Source organism: Spinacia oleracea, chromosome 3 (assembly GCF_020520425.1).
Source record: "Spinacia oleracea cultivar Varoflay chromosome 3, BTI_SOV_V1, whole genome shotgun sequence".
Classification (NCBI taxonomy): Eukaryota; Viridiplantae; Streptophyta; class Magnoliopsida; order Caryophyllales; family Amaranthaceae; genus Spinacia; species Spinacia oleracea.
Window position 1 is genome coordinate 77,660,030 of NC_079489.1, and position 20,431 is coordinate 77,680,460.

The following is a 20,431-nucleotide window of genomic DNA, read 5'->3' on the forward strand; positions in this document are numbered from 1 at the left end:
TTTCTGAATTTATAAAATTTGCTGCTTCCCCTTTGATTTCACAACAATTACGAGACAAGAGATAATATATTCGAGTATGATAATAAACTGGAATATGAACATATAACATCCTAGCTTTGAACTGAAGATGATCAAACTGACTAACTGATCCGAAGCAATCCAAACAAACCACTTTCCTATGCACGTTTAAAATGGGAGCATATTGATCTCCCCACAAAACTATAACAAAGGGATAAACTTTTGATCTGAACGTACAAACTCAACTTGGTTACACACTTTTCATGTTGCCTTTTTAATATGTTAAACTAATTGGTGGTGCTCATCTAGCAATTTGGAAAGGCGGTCGATTCCCTGAATAATAGTAGCATAATTTCATTCGGGCATCTATGCCTTTCAGCTTTCTGTCCAATTTTCAATACCGTCCTATATATTCTTCTACCTTGTTATTTAAAGGACATGAAAACATCTACATTTTAAGAAGTATAACTCCTTACCCAAAAAGGCAAAAACTCAAACTTCTACCATACTGAAAACTGATAAAAAAATATCGAGATATCAGCAGATGGCTATGAAGAGGATTCTAAAAGGAGCTTCAAGACATGGAGACAGATCCTCCTAATTCATGCAGCGGCAGGTAGTTTAACTGCAAAACCCACCAACTTATTCAAGAGAATCACGATCCGACTGGTTACTGTGTACTAAAATTGTGCTTTCTTGATGAATTCAGCTCCTGCATCTGATAACTTATACCAGTAGCAAGCGACAATCATCGGCCCTGCTGATAGTCCATATGCTGGTGGTGTTTTCCTTTTGAGCATTTACTTTCCCAGTGATTATCCTTTCAAACCACCAAAGGTAGGTAATATGTCAATGTTGAGTTTGTAACAAATTGTATACTTGTATTAGTAATTCTATTTTCACTAAATTTTCATTAACAAGATAAATTGACAGGTCGCATTCAGGTCCAAAGTGTTCCATCCACACATAAACAATAATGGGAATATATGCCTGGACATTCTCAGGGAACAGTGGAGCCCTGCCCTTACTATTTCCAAGGTTAATCTTGTCATTTAAACTGTTCAATTTCTTGACAAAGTCATCATTGTTTAACCACTCGTTTAAATGGTTTGGACAAATGCAGGTTCTGCTATCAATATGTTCTCTACTTACACTCTTACAGACCCAAACTCTGATGATCCTCTTGTTGCTGAAATCGCTCACATGTACAAGGATCGGACCAAGTTCGAGGCCACAGCTAAGAGCTGGACACTCAAATATGCCATGAATTAAAAATATTCAAAGCATCAAATATCAAATATTCAAATCTCCCGTTGTATTTCCCCCATTGACAGCTTCAAGTTCAAACAAGCCTATTACTATGGCAATGAAATTAAACTTATTACCAAATATTGATTCTGTCATCTTATGTACCTTGAGACTTGTGTTAATGAATAGACTTCACACAGCTGCATTTAGGTAATGCAGAATATAACATTAAAATCTTGGATGTGGAAAATTTTGGGAGACTTACAAGGTGGCAAAGACGCGTTAGTTGAAACCGACAGCAATCATGTAGTCATGTATAAATCCCACAAAAAAATTGAAAACAGAAAGGGAAAGTTATACACCATTTTACCAGTCTTTACAACTAAAGTTTCCACTGCACAATGAAGTGACTTACACACACTCATGAATTAAAGAAAACTTTAGATGCAGTGAGCTCATATAGTTAGTATAAGAGACCTAAAAAATCATGCCCTCGGAATGAGGTCAAGCAAACAGTCTCCATCAGGTTACCTCACTAAACTGGTTACAATAATACTCAATGACGTTAACTAGTGATACGTGAAAATGCCTAATTACATATAAGAACAGGTTCAAGCTTTGACAGGTTCATACTTCTCACTAACTGCGCCACCTTTTTGTTTCTGGAATTGGATGTACCGCAATGTGCTTGCAAAGAAAGCTTCAGCAGCAGGATCTGTTGCCGCATTATCACTTTGCATCTCCGTAGTAATTAATTCCATTAGATCCTGGATTGTATTGACCGTGATTTGGTTGTTTCCCTTCTCAAAATAATAGAGATACCTAAATATGATAGCAAACTCCAAACTTAATATGCTGTGACTTATCATGGAAGTTTAAATATCCAACACGGTCAGAAAACAAACTTTTCTAGCAAGGAGAGAGCTTACTTATTGAGGATTTCAATGAACAGCATAACTGAACCACCACTACCCCGAGTAGCATTAGCCATCTGTTGAGCGGCATTTGCGATTTTTAGAGCCCGCTTTAAGCAAAGTAGAACCCTGCATAAAGGAAAACCAATTAAATACACGATAAGGAATTCCAAAGATCGGATAGTTATGGAACTCGGTTACTGCTATAAATACCAACACAGAATACATCATTTTCTGTTTCTCTGAGAATGTAAGATTCCAGACTTTAGTTTTGTAGCTCAGAAGGTATAACTCACCTATCCAGAAACTACACCAATTGATTGATAGATACAATCATACAAGTTTTCGAGTGGCTTGTTTCACTCCGAAAATGCTAAACAGAGCTAAAACAATCACTTCAACATTCTGGACACCTTTCTCTTTGCCTACTCTCCCTTCTTTATACCAGATTTTCTTACTCCTCAAGCTATCCTTAACCAACTAATCATGCAATAACTAAGCTAGTAGATTACAGAAGCTCAGCATGGAGCAGCTATAATTGCAACTATTAAGGTGTACGGAGGTAAATGGCTCACAATTGAATTGCTGATTTTCATATACAACACAAAAGCACTAAACAAGGAGTAAAAATAGAACACACACCTCTCTCCTTCCCTGGCTCCTTCCTGATCATCCGTCCAAAAGAGATGAGAGCATGCATAAACAGCCCTACATTGATCGGGTTTCTTTAAAAGCTTTGCTGAATACTGCAGATGCCAAATAGGTACTAGCTTAGCACAGGGAAATGGGATGAAACATATCATAATACAGCACAGAATAAAAGAGAACAATATTAGTAATACCCCTGTCGCTTTGTGAGTCAGAGTATCCCTGTTCTCAACACCAAAGGCATGCATCCTTTGAAGAGTACCGATTATTAGGTGTAATGCAGTCACCTGCTCTCTGGAGCCCTAGTGAACACATAAAAAGCACAGAAAAATGACGACACGAGTATAAGAACTGACAGACTAGAAAACCTAAGTACAGAAGCCATCCACTGCAAATTCATTACCGAAATTTCTTCCTCGTATAATATATATGCTTGAGTGAAAAATTCACAGGCAACAGGTTCCAAGTCAGAGTCATTTGCAGCCTACAAAAAAAAACATATTAGTTGATGCCAGTCTTCACCTAAATTCATAAAAGCATTTGACATGAGGATTTAAACTTACCTCAGCACATTGCAGGTATAACCGTAATGAGAGCTCAGGAGCAGGAACATTTGAAAGAGCCTCAATAAGCTGGAAATGAAAATCACAAAATTGCCCAGCCGTCTTAGATATTAGGACTCATTCAGGAAGCAAAAAAGACTTAAAACTGACAGAGTGAACAAAAAAATTTCCAAAAAGATAGGCAAATACACATTCAATGAAATGTTAACTCATCCACATTATCCTTTAGCTATCAAGTTCAATGCTTTTGTCAGCTGTAATTTTTGACAGTAGACACTGTAAGGATGGTACAGATGGATAAAAGACTTCCTCTCGTACATTGTTGAACAGGATAAGCGTGATTTCTATGCGGAAAAAAAACATGGGATCTATGTTACTTCGACACTTCGGTTGACGGAGGTGTCAGGTGTCGGATCCGTCGACACATGACACACAAATGTATAGTGGCCTTATATGAAATTTATTATATTCAGAGTGTTGGATCCTCCGATCCCTTATAGGACATGACACCCAAATAAGAGTTTAAGCAACATAGCATGGGATATTAAGTTATTAACTCCCTGCCCCCCATCCATTGCACATCAAGCGCACTAACCAGCTGTCAGTTCAGCTTTCAAAAAGTGGTTATAGTTGAAGATAAAAATGGTTCTCGGATAAAAATAATCTGGAGGTCATCAGGGGCAGTAATTGCAAACATCTAATGTTATTGTTGCCTTCAATAGCTGATTTTAATAGCAGGCCTTATTAAAGTTACCTGATTCAATAGCTGAAAAATTTTCTTTGGTGTACCCTCTGCTTCGTCTTCAGGTTTATCCATATCTTGGTTCTGAAGCGTTCTAATCAACTGTTCGAAGCAGAAGACAAAAATTAGAGAGGTTAGCAAATGTCAAAAACCGAAATAAGATCTGATAGCATTCACCTTTAGCTAATTTGAAAAAAGAGAAGTCATAAAAACCTGTAGACTTAGAAAACTTTACAAACCATGCATTAGGGATGATGGTGTTAACTTCAATTGCAGGTGCATGCAATTAGGCCTTTAATTCTTAGTTTCTTACTAGACCCACGAACCAGTTCTTAACAGATTCATCTAAAGGAGATACAAAAATAATGAAGGTTGCAACCAGCTTAACAGATTACAAACTCTACCTTCCCCTGCCCAACTTCATTAGAAAAAGGGGGGAGCAGTCTGCTTCAAAGAGAAAATTGCTTCTCAAATCGCCCACGACTAAAGCTGTATAGGACCAACTAAACAAAAATCAGCAGCATAGCCAAACATCAAGTATTTCCAGCTATTGACTAATGACTAGCTTAACATGCTGTCTAAAAGAGCCTTTGCATTTCAATACAGTGACACTCTACAGGTAACAGAACTTTCAGAGACAACCATGCCAGCCATAACAGCCCATAAATTACGACCTGGAAGGTATAAGCCGTTTTATGAGACCAAATGAGAAAGACAAGAGTATAAAAAAAAACCTTAAGGGAGGAAAACACAAGGGGTGGAACGGTAAATGACAGACGCTTCACTCCACCGGCCAATATATGCTTCCGCACTATATTTATAATCTGAAATCACCAACAGAGATATTAGCAACTAAATAGAAATGAATACATTTTAGTGAAGCAAAAAGCGCAATCTTGTTGAACCTTTTTGCAAACTTGCTCCAAAAAATCTATTCAAGACCCAACCAACAAGGACAAACCACATGAACAGGCAACTTTCAACTAAACCTTGCAACAAGAAGCTTTTTTCAACAGAGTAATGAGCTTTAATTTCAAACTTTCACTACACAAAATGTTCACCGAGCTTCTGTTTTGACTAACTTAAAGTGAAATTGTACTGAGTAATACGCAAGGGGGCTAATTCCTTAAATTATTGACTCATTGTCATGATTGGCTTTTGGCTTACTCCCTCCATTACAAAAATAAGTGTTTTCTAAGGTTGTACGTAGATAGAAGTTACTTAGTTATTGCAATGGCCTTAAAAAATGAATTGTAATAAATCTGACGAGGAATAAGACATCGAAATTCAGCAACAAATAAGAATGAATAAGATTTAGCTGGTTAAATGGACACCTAATTTGGATGGAGAGAGTAAATGAAGAAATCTCACAAGAGAAAAGTACCTTGAACATCTCTTCTGGATCATTGTTGTGCAGCATTTGGATAAGGCGCGCTACAGCATTTTGTTCCTCCTTGAAGTCCTCTTCATCATCCTAGAATACGACAAGAGGAACTTACATAAATTATAAAGGTAAAACTGGCCATTTCAAATGTTGCGTATAAGCAAACCATTTTTTCAACAGCCTCAAAATCCAGCAAACTGATTGCATTACAAATCTTATCAAGTTCTGGACCACAATTAAAAATATCCGGATATAGCATTAACGAATGCAATATCAACAGGATAGCCAACTATAAGAACATTTTTTGTGGTTAAATGGGGAAATGCATTACTTAGCGAGTATGCTGGTTATATCAAGGACAGAGTTTACAGGCATTGGTTTTAAGTTATGGAAGCTTATCACTATTCTCAAATACAATCCATTAACATAGCAGAATTAATGTTTTGATTGGTAGCAAAAGGATCAAGATCTAACTATGAGAACACTGGGGATACTAGTCGTCAACTAGCTCAACAAATAACAGTGATTTATTCCACTGACCTCATCATCAGCAGTAGCATCTGTGTCCTTTATAAGCCCTTTTATTAATTCAAACAATGCTTCGACCTAAACAAGAGAAATCCCAGAAAATTAGAAGGGCAATACCAAAGCAAATATAAAGAATGCCAAATAAATATATACAGATATACCTTATCCCCAGTAGATATATAAGTCTCGTTTTTCATAATACTTTGAATAATAATCTTTGCCATGACTTTATTTGTTTCATTGTCAAGGTATTCCATCACCCGAGGATAATTAGAAAGCTTCAAGGCAGTAATAACATTATTATATTTATTCAGTGGAGCACTTAGAAGTGCAACAATTTGCTTTGTTGCCTTGCTGTCATCAAGTTTCCCGATGATGGAGAGTTTATTGACACAGGATCCCTGAGGGTGAAGAAGAGAGTGAGCCATTAGATTTAATCAAAATTAATGATATATGCATGGTTGCATGAAGAGAAAAAAAAAATCTAAAGCAGACTACTGAGTAGTGAGTACTGACCAGGAATATAGAATTATATATAGGATTCATGCATGGAAACGAATAAAAATACACCAACATATCTTACAAAATTAAGGCTAATCATCAAAAGGTCCCAGTTAGACAACGCCTAGAAAATAATTTCAACAAGTGCATAAGTTCAATCAGCAAAACAAAATGACCATGGATATTATTAGCATTGAAGACAACTTTTTTTTTTGACGGGGAAGACAAATTTGAAGAAAGGTAGTAGGCCCGGAAGTTCGTCATTAGGCTGCACAAAAATTCACGTAGAGGAATAAGACCAATAACGGATACGCAATACCATGAGAAAGTTGTTCAGTTGCTGAAGAGGAACTTCCCAGACAGCAGGTCAGTCAGATATTAAACTCAAGGATAGTAGGCATGGAGGCACTAGGATATTTGAAAATTCTTAAATCAGAATATCATAGTTGCTTTCCCATTTCCTGAGATGAGGGTTATTCATTTGATGCATAGTTGCATACTACAGCAAGAGATATAGATTTAGCTGCCTGCAATTCTTTGCTTAATTCTGAAAATTTCAGCAAGTCCATATGCTAGAGTGACTATTTCAAGGGAAGCAGATGTTTCTAAATGCCAGCCAGGAATCTTATTAAATCGTCAGTCTTCATGACATCTCTATAGAAGGAGGCACAAGAATAGAGCAAGACTTTTGCAATCTTATTAAATCGTCAGTCTTCTAGATAAGTACGATGAAGAAGACGGAAACAAATTCTAAAAAACAATAGCAGCAAGAACACCCAACATTAATGCTGCTGATGGCAGGGTGCAGAGAAGTCAAATGTTTGCATAGGAGACTGTTTCAAAAGACCAGAGGTAAAAATAAATAAGAGGAGGTGATGGTCCAACTTTTGTGATCAACTAATGGATCTGGCTCCACTAAGTAATCAGCCTATATTATTCGGATCATTGGAAAGGGTGCAGTAAGGGGATCTGTCAAGGTCACATACCTATTGATCTAACGGAAGTCCACAAATTTTTGGTCTAACATGAAGCATCCAGATTTTATTATTATCAAATCCAGGTGTTTAAGGGTGAGTCTCAGACTCACAGGTACTTTGCATTCAAAGAGCAGGCTTGAGTAGCATAACTTTAAGTTAATTATCTGCAGGCTCTGGTTTCATACTTGCTCGCTGATAATCTGACAGGCCTCTGAGGCACTGAATTGTTGCTAGTCATTTTCACTATTTATTTTATTTTTCTTCAAGAAATTACACTCTAGTCACACTGGACTAATGGAGGGATAATAAAAAAGCAACGGAAAGTTTTGACAGCAGGTACATAGCACATGTCCTAGGAGATAGCAACGAATAACATATTGAAGCCGACCTAATGAGACTTCCCACGGAGAGAAAACTAAAAATCCCATGAGACACACAAACAGTAGCTTCAGTGTATCTTCTCCCGGCCTTAAAAGATTGAAGTTGACACACGATTTTTTAAGAATACATTCAGAAAGACCTATTAAGCAGTAAAAAAAAATTGACAACACTTAAGACACCTAATCTTTCATACCATAAACTTAGCACCACTGACTTTCTCCAAGCAAATGCAAATGCAGAAGGAAGCAATTAGTCATGACAGGGACTCAAACAATAAATGGCTCAACTTAGAAACTGAGAATGCAAAGCTCACACGCAGTATAAACAATCACATCAGATATCAAGACACCAATGCAAACATAGAAATACACGATCAGCATGATCAAATAAACCAGTGCTATTGCAGTATACTGATGAACAAACATACCAATACTTGATCAGCGTAATCAAGCCGGTCGGGATGGACATGCAGGGTAAAGGTAAGAAGAGATGAATACAAAGTCACAACAGCAACAACAGGCATATCAGCTTGTGCTTCTATGATCTGCATTTAATAAAGAAAACAAAAATCAGTGAAATTAGCAGTGTGTTTGGATAGCGAGACAAAAGGGAAAAGAAGGTAAGGGAAAGAGGAGGAAGGGGAGGCGAAAAAAAGGGAGGGGGGAAAGTGAGCTCCATTTGCCCTCCAAATCTGTCCATTTTTGTAGGGTTGGTGCTTAAATTGGGAGGTCAAATGAATCCCTCTCCCTCCCCTTTCTTCCCCCAACCTTTTATCCAAAAAAGGGATCTTGTTCCCCTCCCTTTCCCGTCCCTCCCTTTCTCCCCATTTCCTCTAATCCAAAAAAAGTGTAAAAGATACATAAGTATACAAGAACATTTCTTCCCCTTTCATCTATTGTCATTAATTTGAAACACGTGGGTGGATTAAGAAAAAAGAGGTCAAGGTTTCAAGAAAAGAAGAACAAGAGGCCAACAGTTCTATTTCAAGGTTGGCACAACATCAATAAAGAAACCCTGCTGTGACTGAATGATATACTCCAAAATCGGTGCCCAAAAACGGCTATATCACCTGACATTTGCTTGCTTTGTCGGGCAAATAATGAATCTTGCTCACATGTCTTCCTTCACTGTGATATGGTATGCTACCTTTGGAAACGACTCTTTGCATTTTAAGAAGAATCTTGGGTTAGACCTTCGAGTATATAGGATTGGTTGCAGATTCGTTTTGTAGGGTTTGGTGCAAGGAAGGAGAAGAAGGTGCTTTAGCGAAATGCTATTATGGCAATTTTGTGGTGTGTGTGATTGGAGCAGAATGGTCGTACTTTTAATGATGATGCTGTCCCACGTGATCTATTGTGGGATAATGCAACTTTATTAGCTTCTTTATGGGCTAAGGCGGTGGGGGCTTTCCCACATTACTCCATTGGAAATACACAAAGGATTTGGGCTAACTTGTAGTTCTGATTTTTGGTATACAAATGAACTGAAAGAAATGAATGGTATGATAGTACAATGGTAATACTTTTCTTCTTATCCATAAAAAATCTTGCTGTGACTACAACTAACCTTCCCAATTGCACTGTTCAATTTCGAGAAGGCATCCACTTGCAAGAAATCCGGCAATACCTGCAAAAACCTTATTAGAGATCATTAACAAAACTTGAGCTTCAATGGAAACATCACAAAGATCACCTCTGGACTTGAGGCCGCATAATTTGATAGCCTTTCCATCAAACTCGAGAGGACTGACTTGATATCAACTGATGCCTGGAAAAGGGGGAAAATTGGGGAAAAAGTTACATGCAAAATTTTCAAATACTTACTATAGAAATTTGAGTGGAGAACATTACACATCAAAAACAAGAGTTGATGAGTTACACATAGAACTTTTAGACAGTTTCTACAGATAGTGAAGTGATAAAACGTTTCACTCAATAAAGAAATTCAAATTATGGCATTATCATTCAGAGCAAGTGTCAGAATTTCATCACTTTTATATTTCATTTAGCATCAGATAGGACCAAAGTAATAATGTACTCCCTCCGTCCCATTTTATTCTTTACATTTGGTATCATGCACGTGATTTAACAACTAATTAATGTTGATAAAGATTCATCCTTTTTTTTAATTTAAACAATGCAAATTACTTTTATTTGATAATATTTTCACTTTTATCCAAAATACGATTTTTACTGAATATTAAGCACATTTATGATAAAATATAAAAGGAAATATTCTAAATGTAAAGATAAAAATGGGGCACTAGAAACGGAAAGCGTAAAGAATAAAAAGGGACGGAGGGAGTATTATCTAGAAAACTTCCCTCAAAGATATTGTCCACCTTTTTTGTCCCGTCTCATTGTCATTTTTGGTAAATATAAATGCATGTTTACCCAATCAACTTCCACTATTCCCATTGTACTATCATACCATTGCCCATTGGTTGCTTTCGGTTCATTAGTTACACTATTTAATTCAAATAATAAATCATCATGGACAACATCTTGGATAAGAAGAGAGTACTATAATTTCTAATCTTCCCAAGGGTGGTTTTTCATCATCCTTTGGTAGATGATTTCTGCTATGTAGCATACCATATTCTAACCCAAAACAATAAGAATTTAACACAGAAATATCTAAATAATGAGGATAGAGAAAATGGAGGAAGACAAGGCAACGAGAAGAGAAGTAATCATCACAGTTTCTCCACAAGGTAACCAACAAGGCACAATGTACGAGAGAAGGTAAAACTCTTTACTTGGTACTCATCTTTTCTTTTCCAAGAAAACAATAACTTGACATACTTAAGATCAAATAAATGGTATGTGTATTGTTAAGATTTGAGACAAACCACTTTGGAGCAAGAGTCTATTTAACAAGCATATAAACCAGAGACTCCAAAATACAATTGGAAGGACACATTCCTGTTGCCTAGAGGGGACTATTGTGTGCATAATCTTGTCACTCGCTTACAAATGATGCAAAATCAAATTAGCCCCAACAGCAATCAATTTGATACTCCTTATAGAGCCTTGAATCCACTATAGATCAAGTGCCATTCATTATATCACATTTTTATGACACTTCAATTAAAACCATGGATTCTATGAGAATACCAAATCGTAATGAGAAAAACAGTAATCATAAAAGGTAAATCCTGCAAGACAAAGGATCACCTGGAGCTGTGGGCAAGCACCCAGCAAAATATCAAGAGTTTGCAAGTGGTACTCGTCGGGAAATACTTGAATTATGCAGTCCATCAAATAATATTGTGCAAGCTCATCCTTACAATTGACTACCTAATAACAACCATGAACAAAAAAATAAATATCATATGCCATGATTGTTAAAGCCAACACCATAATTAAGGAAAGTTATTCATTCAATCAGACCTGCTCCAGGACTCTAGGAAGAACAGTATCCTTGTACATGTCCAGATCAACTCCCTCAATCTGACTTAGAACATGCAGATTCTTCCCAACCTGCACATCAAAATTCAAGGAACAAACCAGCAGTTTTTATGATTGCGCACTAGGGATCCAGAGCTCTATTGCTTCCACGACAACGAGTTTTAGATTAATGGTATTACGAGATCTCGAAGCTCGCTTCTTTCCTTTTCCCTTCTATCCTTGTCCCGCGCAGGTCCCTGCAGACCAGAAAGCCCGATTGCAAGCCTCAACTCAGGATCAGCAAAGAGTATGAATCATTCAAGCACTATAACCTGCATGATGACAAATTATGCCCTCATGACTGACAAATTACCTTCATGGCATGCAAGGACTGAGAGCAAACATCAAAGGGGAAAATCTAGGTTATGACAGCTACAATCCTAACCACGGGAATAACTTAAACTTGCATCCATGTTCTGTACAAAGATGTGCAAGACAGGAAAGCTAAAAAATACATCGGGATACTAGAGGCATCTGTCTATTTATAACAGTAAGCCAGTAAATAAACAGATGCCTTTTACCAGGTATCACTGTGGAGCAGTAGAAGCCGCATATTGGAAGAGAAAGCAAGAGCCTTCTGCAAACTTTACCCTCCAGGCCTCCACAAAGAGATGTTGAAGGCCACCAACCCCCCACCCCAACCCCTCTTCTTGTTTTGTGGGATAGCCATTATTTAACTGTGGAGAACTACTTTCCACCCTCTTGTAAAATTGTCCTACCTTTATTTCCCACTAGCTATAAATGGAGCCAATCCTACCTGAAGGTAAAGTCTACCAACTCATATTACTAAAGTCAATAAAGAAATCGAGATGCAGAAACGATATTTTACCTAAAACAACCAAAAGATAAAACTAAAGTTTCCACAAAAACAGGAAGACGAGAAGCTAACAAACCTGGTATTGCATCCGCACCCAAAGTTTATTCATCTCAGTAAAATTTTGCAGCACAAACTCAACTGCATCTGTGACGGTATCAGCATCTCTGCAGGAAACAAGACGCAAGCGTGTTGTATAATTAACATAGCTGCTAAATTCAAGGCAAGGCAACCAATCTAGAAGGAAATATGGGGAAATTGGAATGTGTAAAACCATGCTTTACAATTGCATTCCTTCTACAAATAAATGTATTTCTCATTTCCATGTTACAAAATTTATGAATTAACAATATCTAAATGAACTACCATCAAGATCATGATGCCAAGAAGCAACAATACTATGACTTCCAATCTTTTTAATATGCAGCACATCAACTCAACTAGGTGCACTACTAGATATGCTACCCTGCTTATCATTTTAACTTGGACCTGAATGCAGCATTTACACCCAACAAATGCTACCATTGAAATTCTTACCCTTCATATTCAGAACCAATATCAGGTAATTTGTCCCTACTAACTTGAGAAAGGTAACTTCTCAAGAAGAGCCCTCGCAGAGGATGTTGGATACCTCGACACATTTCTACTAAATCCTTGAGAATATCTTTTGCTGGAGCTTCCTTTGACTTGATATAAACACATCCTACCGTGCAGAGAAGATACCTGAAAATAGAGGAGGAGAACTCGTGAATTTTGTTTTCCTTAATCAATTGCAACAAATAATCCAACAATCACTAGTGGGATACATACAAAACATTAAAAAAATAACACACAGATGGAGATTGCAGACGTATACATACAAAGCATTAAAGAGTAACACCCAGATGGAGATTACATCAATATCCTAGTCCTTATCAGTGTATAAAAAAGTGCAAGGCGCACTAAAGCGATAAGAGCCCTAGAGCCTGAGTGCAAGGCGCACGCCTCATCAAAGTGAAGCGCACTTTTTAAAATTAAAGGTTCTTTTACTATTATGCACACATATATCCGACTAAAATAGATAAACATCATATTTGCTTCCCTATTACTCTGGAGATGGGGTCTTCTTCAAGATTCTAGAATAAAGTGTCCAATGATACAAGGAACACGGGTTCGAGTGGTACGTGGTACGGGAACGCGGAACACGGAACGCAACCTTTAAAGAACCCGGAACGTTGTAGTAATAAATAGGCAAATATTTTCTGAATATTTTTAATAAAAATTCAATTTAAAGTAAACATAAAAAATAAAGAAAAAAATAATCACGTGGGTGTGTTACTGATAGTAAGAATTAAGTTCTTTATAAAAAGTTTTAAAATGAATGAAAACATAAACATAAAAAATAAACAAATAAAGGGGTGAACAGAATGTGAAGGAGTTATCACGTGGGTTGGTACCACTTCCCAATATCCCAACCCTAGTTATTTTTTAAAAAAAAGTTAAACCAAAAGAAAAAGAAAAAGACATGCAGGCCCACCAATCCCACAGGCAGTACAGAAAGTCAGAAACATTAAGAAAAAAGAAAAATATTGAGAAAACAATCGGTGAGCGTCGGAGCAGCCATGGTTGAGTACGAAGAATACCATTCATCAACAATAATAAGACTTGGCGAGTGCCTTTATCTCGATTTTCCTTCTACAACAAAAGCCCCTAACATATAGTTTCTTGTCTCGCCTTCCCCGACCTTCAAACGCCAGATCTAGTGTTTTGAATTCGGGACGACAATATCAATTCGGGTTCTTAACCTCCGGTGATCCGGTTCGCGAACCACATCGAACTGGGTACGAACGAACCGGGTTCACGGTTCAAGGCCACATACCAGGAACCGGGTAACATTGAAAGTGTCTAATCATTCAAGGAGCTAGGGCGGGTTGTTATCTTCTTCTTTTCTTCTTTTACCTTTTCTTTTGGACTCTTGGCCTACTTTCTATTGTTAAGATTTATGTGTTGTGGTCCAAAACATAGTAACAACATAAAAAAAAGAAGCTGCCAACATAAAAAACAATAACACAAAAAAAAGAATTTTAACGAAGAGCCGAAAAACGCGCTTTACACGCTTCAATGCGCTTCTTCCAAAAACTTCGCCTAGGACTAATTAAGCATTTTGCCCTAGCGCTTAGCACTTCAGCACTACTCCTTAACCAAGACTTAAAACTCAAAAGAAGTTTGTAAGAGGAACACGATAAACATGATCCAATAATAACACCAAAGATAGAACCAAAAAAGTGTGCAATAACATCCCCTTAGGATACTGTTACTTGCGACAAAAGAATATTTTCCCTGGATCACTAACAAAAGGCAAACCTGAAGCATAATAGCTCAAGTAATTAAATAGATTGTATCTTCTTTCAATCTCTCCTTTCTTCCCTCCTTAGTTTTAAAAGGCGTGAGACGCAAAAGTCCCTGGAATCTAAGCGCAACAAGCAGGCGTGTGCCTTTCATTAGTGAGGCGCACCAAAAATGCCGAAAATCTTAGAGATGATTTCTAAAACATATTTTGTACGCAAAAAAATAAAAATTATACTACGAATACGTAACTTGACAAAGGGAAGCATAAACTATTTCGGATATGAGGGGTAACTTTGTTTTTCATTTTCTATTTTAGTTTACTTGCTTTTCGGGAATTTAAAAAAATACTAAAGGAACTTAAAAAAATAAATTAGAAGGGGTCATCACTTTCCTAGTTTCAACAATAACCAAGCCTTAGTCCCAAAATGATCGGAACCGTCACAAGGAGCCATCTATGGAATGTGAAGTAAGAAAAATAAAAGGTTATGTTAAAGAGAGTAAACACGGGGTACGAAGAAAAGGTAACACGGCAACAACATATGCTGGTTTAAAGAAGAGGCAAAAAATGTTCTGGAAAAATTTAAAAGTAAATATAGCAAGACAAGAGAAGTTTGCAAAGAAAATAGAAAAAAAAAGAGCAAGAGATGGAAAAGAAGTCATGCTGAGTCATGGGCATGTATTATCTCCCTCCACCCCGCCCTATCTAACGCCATATTTTCCTGAATCCCCAATAAAATCGTATCACTCTCAATCACCCTCTTCCATGTTTGTTTTGTTCTTCCCCTACCCCTCCATCCGTTTTCCATTCTTCAATCCTTCTAAACGGCGCATCATTTAGCCTTTGTCTTACATGATAGGCACCTTAGCTGATTATCCCTCATCTTGTTCTCAATTGTCGTAATCCCCACTTTCTTCTCAATCACCTCATTCCTCAATCGATCTTTTTGTATGGCCACACATACAACACAACATACGCATCTCCGCCATATTCATCTTATGCGTGACATTGTTTCACATCCCAACATTTTGTATGACCGTACCATACAGTATTACAATATAGTATTACAGGTCTTATTGTCGTATGGTTGAATTTCCCCTTCAATCTATGGGGCATGCCTAGATCATATAGAAACCTAAGCATTCTTCCACTTCAACCGACCTGATAGTTCTCGTGGGCGACATCTCCATCCAACTACCCATGCTTTTGGATAATAGATCCTAGGTAGAGAAAAAATTTGAACCTTCTACAGTTCTCCGGTTCTCCCATCCACGGTGATCGTCCTTGTCTCTCTGCTTCTATTACCACTAAACTTACACCCCAAATATTCAGTCTTACTGTTGCTCAACTTAAAGCTTCGAGATTCCAAAGTACGTATCTATATTTCCAACTTACTTTCTACACCTTCTTTCATTTCGTCGACCAACACAACATCACTTGCAAACAACATGCACCATGGTATATTGTCTTGAATTAAACTCGTCAATTTGTCCATTACTATCACTTACATAGTTTGATGTGACTAATTTGACTATCAATAAAATTTAGGGGAGAAGACAAAATAAAAAAGAAAAAATATCAGGACTGATTCACATGCTGTCAGTTAAACAAAAGAAACAGTATAAAGAAATGAGAGGAGAAGAGAAGATCGTACAGAACCAATATACGTGGAACACCTTGACTGGCGGCAGATCTGATGCCGGACACCACCGGCTATCTCTGCCATACCCGACAAGGCGACAATCACCAATTTCTCAATTCCTTCACCACCCCTGAATTAGGTTTTACTATAATTCGGGTTTACAATTAGGGGTTAAATTGAAGTAAGTTCACGCATTTAATTGAGGGTCTTTTGTCGAATTTACATCCTACAAAGTGCGTAAGGTTTAATTTGAAATTATTTTGAGTCAGATCTACTCTTTACTCGCCTCAGAACAAAAGCGCCAAGACACACTTTTTAAAACTAAGCTTTTCTCTACCGGAAAAACTAGAGATTCTTTATTATTTCTCATCTCTTTTGACTTTGAATCTACCAGTGAACCGACTACACGAGAAAAGGGAGCAATCCTCAACACTAAAAGAATGGAACACAAATTTCTTGAAGATAGTAGGCAACGTGCCTCGGGTTAACTGCAACTTAACAATACCTATTAACCATGGAGAAAAAGGTAGGACAAATGGCAACAATACAATATGAAAGTAGTTGGCATGGAAAGAAATGAATGGAAGATTGATGCTCAAACAGTCTGAACAAGTTAAAAAGAACGACCAAGTGACCAACCAATTAAACATTAAGCCTCTAGGTCAGAATATATGTGAGGTCCAGCTAAGTGTTGCATTTGCCATTAGCTATCCAAGAATCATATCAAAATGACAACCTAAACACAATACACTTAACAACTACAGAGTAACCATTGATCACAAAACCTATGTGATGTTATGATGTTATCTCACACAATACTAACAGAAACTTGAGAAAAAGAATAAAAGCAATACAAATTTATAACATTACTTATCCTCCCAAGTCCCGGCCATGTTAAGCTTGGAAACTGCTTTAGATAATCAACCATCACATGAACTTCTGCATGCAAAAATCAGTGTTTGGGATGCAACATGCTAATTACAAGCACTTCTGTGCGTTGCCAAATAAAGAATCAACAATGTGACACGATGATATTAAAGTACTCTCGAACAACTAATACAAAATTAGAATTTGAACCTTCAATAACCTAGAACAATTGTTTCCAATGATAAAAAAAAAAAAATTGGCACTTACAGTCGAGGTAAGATGTTGCCAGCATGTTGTACAAGCTCATAGAGTTCAATAATCGAACAACCTCGCCTCGTTTCTTCATGAAAGAACAACTCCAATTTCCTCAATTCATCAAACGCTCGCATATCTATATTACACCAAAAATCAATTTAAAAAAAACGAAATTGAATGGAAAAAATTATCAGCATTATGATCATCCTACGAATTCCTGAACCAGATCAGAGGCTTACAAAGAGCGTAGTATTTGTGAGGAGAGAGCCTAGAAGTACGGAGCTCCGAGAGCATCTGAGCCGAGTACTTCAACGCATCTTTCAAATTGTTGGAATCCTTGAAGAATCGAAAAGAATTAGGGTTTTGGAAATCAAAATTGGAAAAATTGAAGATTTTGAGAGGAGAGAGAAAAGAGAGAGTACCAGAGCTCGATGCATGTGGAAGGCGTTCTGTTGAAGGCCGGTGATTCCGGCGGAAAGCCATTTCTCTTCGTCTTCAACTCCGGCGGCGATCATTCTCTCCTACGACGACGACGATGAATTTGATTTGACTTGTGTGCTGGTAATTTTGGTACAAGTGTTTCTTCTTCGCGTGGTACAACAGCGGTTCAGTGATTGATTTTCCTTTTTGGATCTCGTTATTGTTATTGTTATTGTTGTCGTCGCCGTCTACTTGGCGTTTTAAGTCTCGTATTGACTATTCTTCCTCTATGTGTTTATCTCCGTAGTCCGTACCTTTGACTCTTTGAGGGGGTTAAGTAAAAGTGTTTTTCCCCTTAACTCCATCTAATCTAATTTAATTATATATATTAAATATATATAGATTTACGCTCAAATGAGAAGAGAGCTTAAAATGAGAAAAATGAGAAGTAATTTCATTCGTTCAATACGATTAGATCCAACGGCTGTGAAAACAAGTGAAATTCCTCGTAAAATCTAATTTCGTACTCCAAAATCCAAAACCCATTTTCTCTCTCCTCGTGAGCTCTTCATCCATGGAGGCTCGCTCTCACCTGCTCATTGTCTCTCCTTTATCTCCTGTGCTTAGTTATCATCGCTCTGCCACCATTTTCGGAATCCACCATCTTCGCGCTACCACCATATCCGGTCCTCTCCTCCATTTGTGAGTATATTTTGTTTTTTCTTGTTGATTTTTAATTTATATTTCATTTTGATGTTCATTTTTAATTTACATTTCATTTTGATTTTTAATTTACATTTCATTTTGATGTTCATCCAATGACTCCAATTGTTATTTTTATCTCTAATTGATTTCCCAAAATTATAGACTTTCATCTTAACTCAGGTCGAATTGCAATTTTTTTCAATTTTATATACTTGATTTTAATTGGGTGATACAATATTTCAACTAATTCATCTTGATGTTATTAGAAGGGGAAAAGTTTGGGAGATTTAATTTGTTCTTGTAGTATAAATAAGCAAGACATATTTGCTCATTTAGTGAATTTGCTCATTTGATTTCTTTTTGCTCATTCAATTTTTTTTTTTTCATTCTTATGAACTTTGATCCTTCCTGCGTGATGGAATATAAGTTGGATTCTTCTATTTACTAAAAGTCATCTTTTCTATATTTCCAGTGTTTTGTGTTTGCTGATATTTTCTTGTTCGATAATAAGGTACGCGATATTGTAGCAGTTGAATATGATGTTAGAATGATTCTGTTTAATCTTCAGGTATGATAATGGGTGATGCAGCCTCAATTGTGTTCTAAAATCTGAAACTACGACATCCAACACTTGATATGCCGATCATCGATTATGATTTAGCTCTGTTTTTCCAGCCAATGCTCATGCTAGGAATTAGTGTTGGTGTTACTTCTAATGTGATTTTTTCTGACTGGATGGTCACTGTCCTGCTAATCATTCTTTTCATTGGTAATATTTTTGGTGTTGTTACCTGGTTTTGTATGTTTTTGTTTTGATTGCATGGCGGCCTTATCTGAGTTGACTATCTGTAGGCACATATTTTAAGGCGGTTGTCATCTTGTTGTTGAGTCGTCTCTTTTTGAGATTATGGAGCTCACTAAATTACTGTATTACTATTAGCCTTATTGTTTATGGTAAATTTTGATTCGTTGTTTAGTCAAGATAACTGACAGTTGTAGATTAGGCCTCAGAGTCCTTGACTTAGCCAGTGATTAGGGGGGGCAATTTGTAGCTCCTATAGAGATTTGTCTGGTTATGTTATAACTTAACAACCATTTATGTATATTTAGTTTTATGCTCATCTGATCAAATGAGCAAAAAATTTACTCATTTGCACAAATGAGTAAATTTAGTTTGTTCATTTGCACAAATGAGTAAATTTAATTTGCTTATTTGATTCTATTTAAAAACAGTAGCCTACTAGCTCAATAGGTAGAGCATTGTGCAAATGCACAAAAGATGTGGGTTCGAATCCCACGTAGGCCAATCTTTACTTTTTATTCTCATCATTTTGAGCCGGGTCTTTAGTCTTACTTTAAATAGTTTTCTTTTACTATTTCTTTAGTTGCAAAGTATAATTTCCCAGGTTAATATTCTCGTTTTCTAAATTGAAACAAGCTCTAAATTAACATGATGAAAGCGAACAAAGTTAGAAGGTGATGAAATTGGAAACAAAAAACAGATTCTCACCAAATTCTTCATTTGTTGCTCAACATATATCTAGAGAGAATAGTTTGAAAGTTGAAACTCAAACCTAGTGCTCAATTGAGAAGGCAAGATATATAAAATCACAATTATTCCTTATCAAAGGATAAATAACCTAACGTAAACAGGCCTGATTTGGACAATGAAATACTGAAGATTTGCCTTTTACGCTTCCAAAATAGAGAATCTGAAGCAAGAGAATGCGATATGAGCTGAAGAAAAGGTTGGACTCGAAATTTACAGCCAAAAGCTGGCAGAAGAGGCTGCAAAAGATGTTTCCGAGTTTGTTGAACCACTCAAAGCAACGAAAAGGGAATTCAGATAGAGAATGAGTCTGCAAAAGATTACATGAACAAGACCTTGTATGGGGATAACTTAAGGCTTCAGCAAGTGCTGGCTGATTTCCTGTTAATTTCAGTGAATTTAATACCTGCTGGAGGTCATATTGGAATTATAGTTCACTTAAAGAAGGAAAAGATAGGAGAATCCGTTCAACTTGCAAATTTGGAATTCAGGTAACGTAT

The 20,431-nt window shown here is 36.9% G+C and overlaps 1 protein-coding gene and 1 pseudogene across 1 annotated transcript; one reads left to right on the forward strand and one right to left on the reverse strand.

The window, feature by feature from the left end:
• The first annotated feature begins 599 nt into the window (after positions 1-599).
• On the forward strand, positions 600-1,407 carry LOC110777643 (ubiquitin-conjugating enzyme E2-17 kDa-like; annotated as a pseudogene).
• A 166-nt stretch (positions 1,408-1,573) lies between these two features.
• On the reverse strand, positions 1,574-18,039 carry LOC110777644 (vacuolar protein sorting-associated protein 35A). The gene is made up of 22 exons (XM_021982236.2): positions 17,680-18,039; positions 17,497-17,593; positions 17,270-17,393; positions 12,705-12,890; positions 12,247-12,334; positions 11,494-11,550; positions 11,297-11,386; positions 11,081-11,203; positions 9,597-9,671; positions 9,471-9,530; positions 8,332-8,448; positions 6,207-6,446; positions 6,058-6,123; positions 5,518-5,607; positions 4,868-4,957; positions 4,146-4,235; positions 3,392-3,460; positions 3,232-3,312; positions 3,023-3,130; positions 2,823-2,926; positions 2,196-2,309; positions 1,574-2,088 (listed from the first exon to the last, which is right to left on the reverse strand). Exons 1-22 carry the CDS (start codon positions 17,770-17,772, stop codon positions 1,878-1,880), a joined length of 2,373 nt encoding a protein of 790 aa, XP_021837928.1. The 5' UTR covers positions 17,773-18,039; the 3' UTR covers positions 1,574-1,877.
• Positions 18,040-20,431: the final 2,392 nt, after the last annotated feature.

Bases quoted from the DNA above. Each gene is read 5' to 3' on its own strand.
- LOC110777644 (XM_021982236.2), bottom strand. From the start codon at position 17,772: ATGATCGCCGCCGGAGTTGAAGACGAAGAGAAATGGCTTTCCGCCGGA. The intron at 6,124-6,206 runs GTATATCTGTAT...TCTCTTGTTTAG, and splicing joins ATATATCTACTGGGGATAAG to GTCGAAGCATTGTTTGAATT. The intron at 2,927-3,022 runs GTATTACTAATA...TGGCATCTGCAG, and splicing joins TGACTCACAAAGCGACAGGG to TATTCAGCAAAGCTTTTAAA.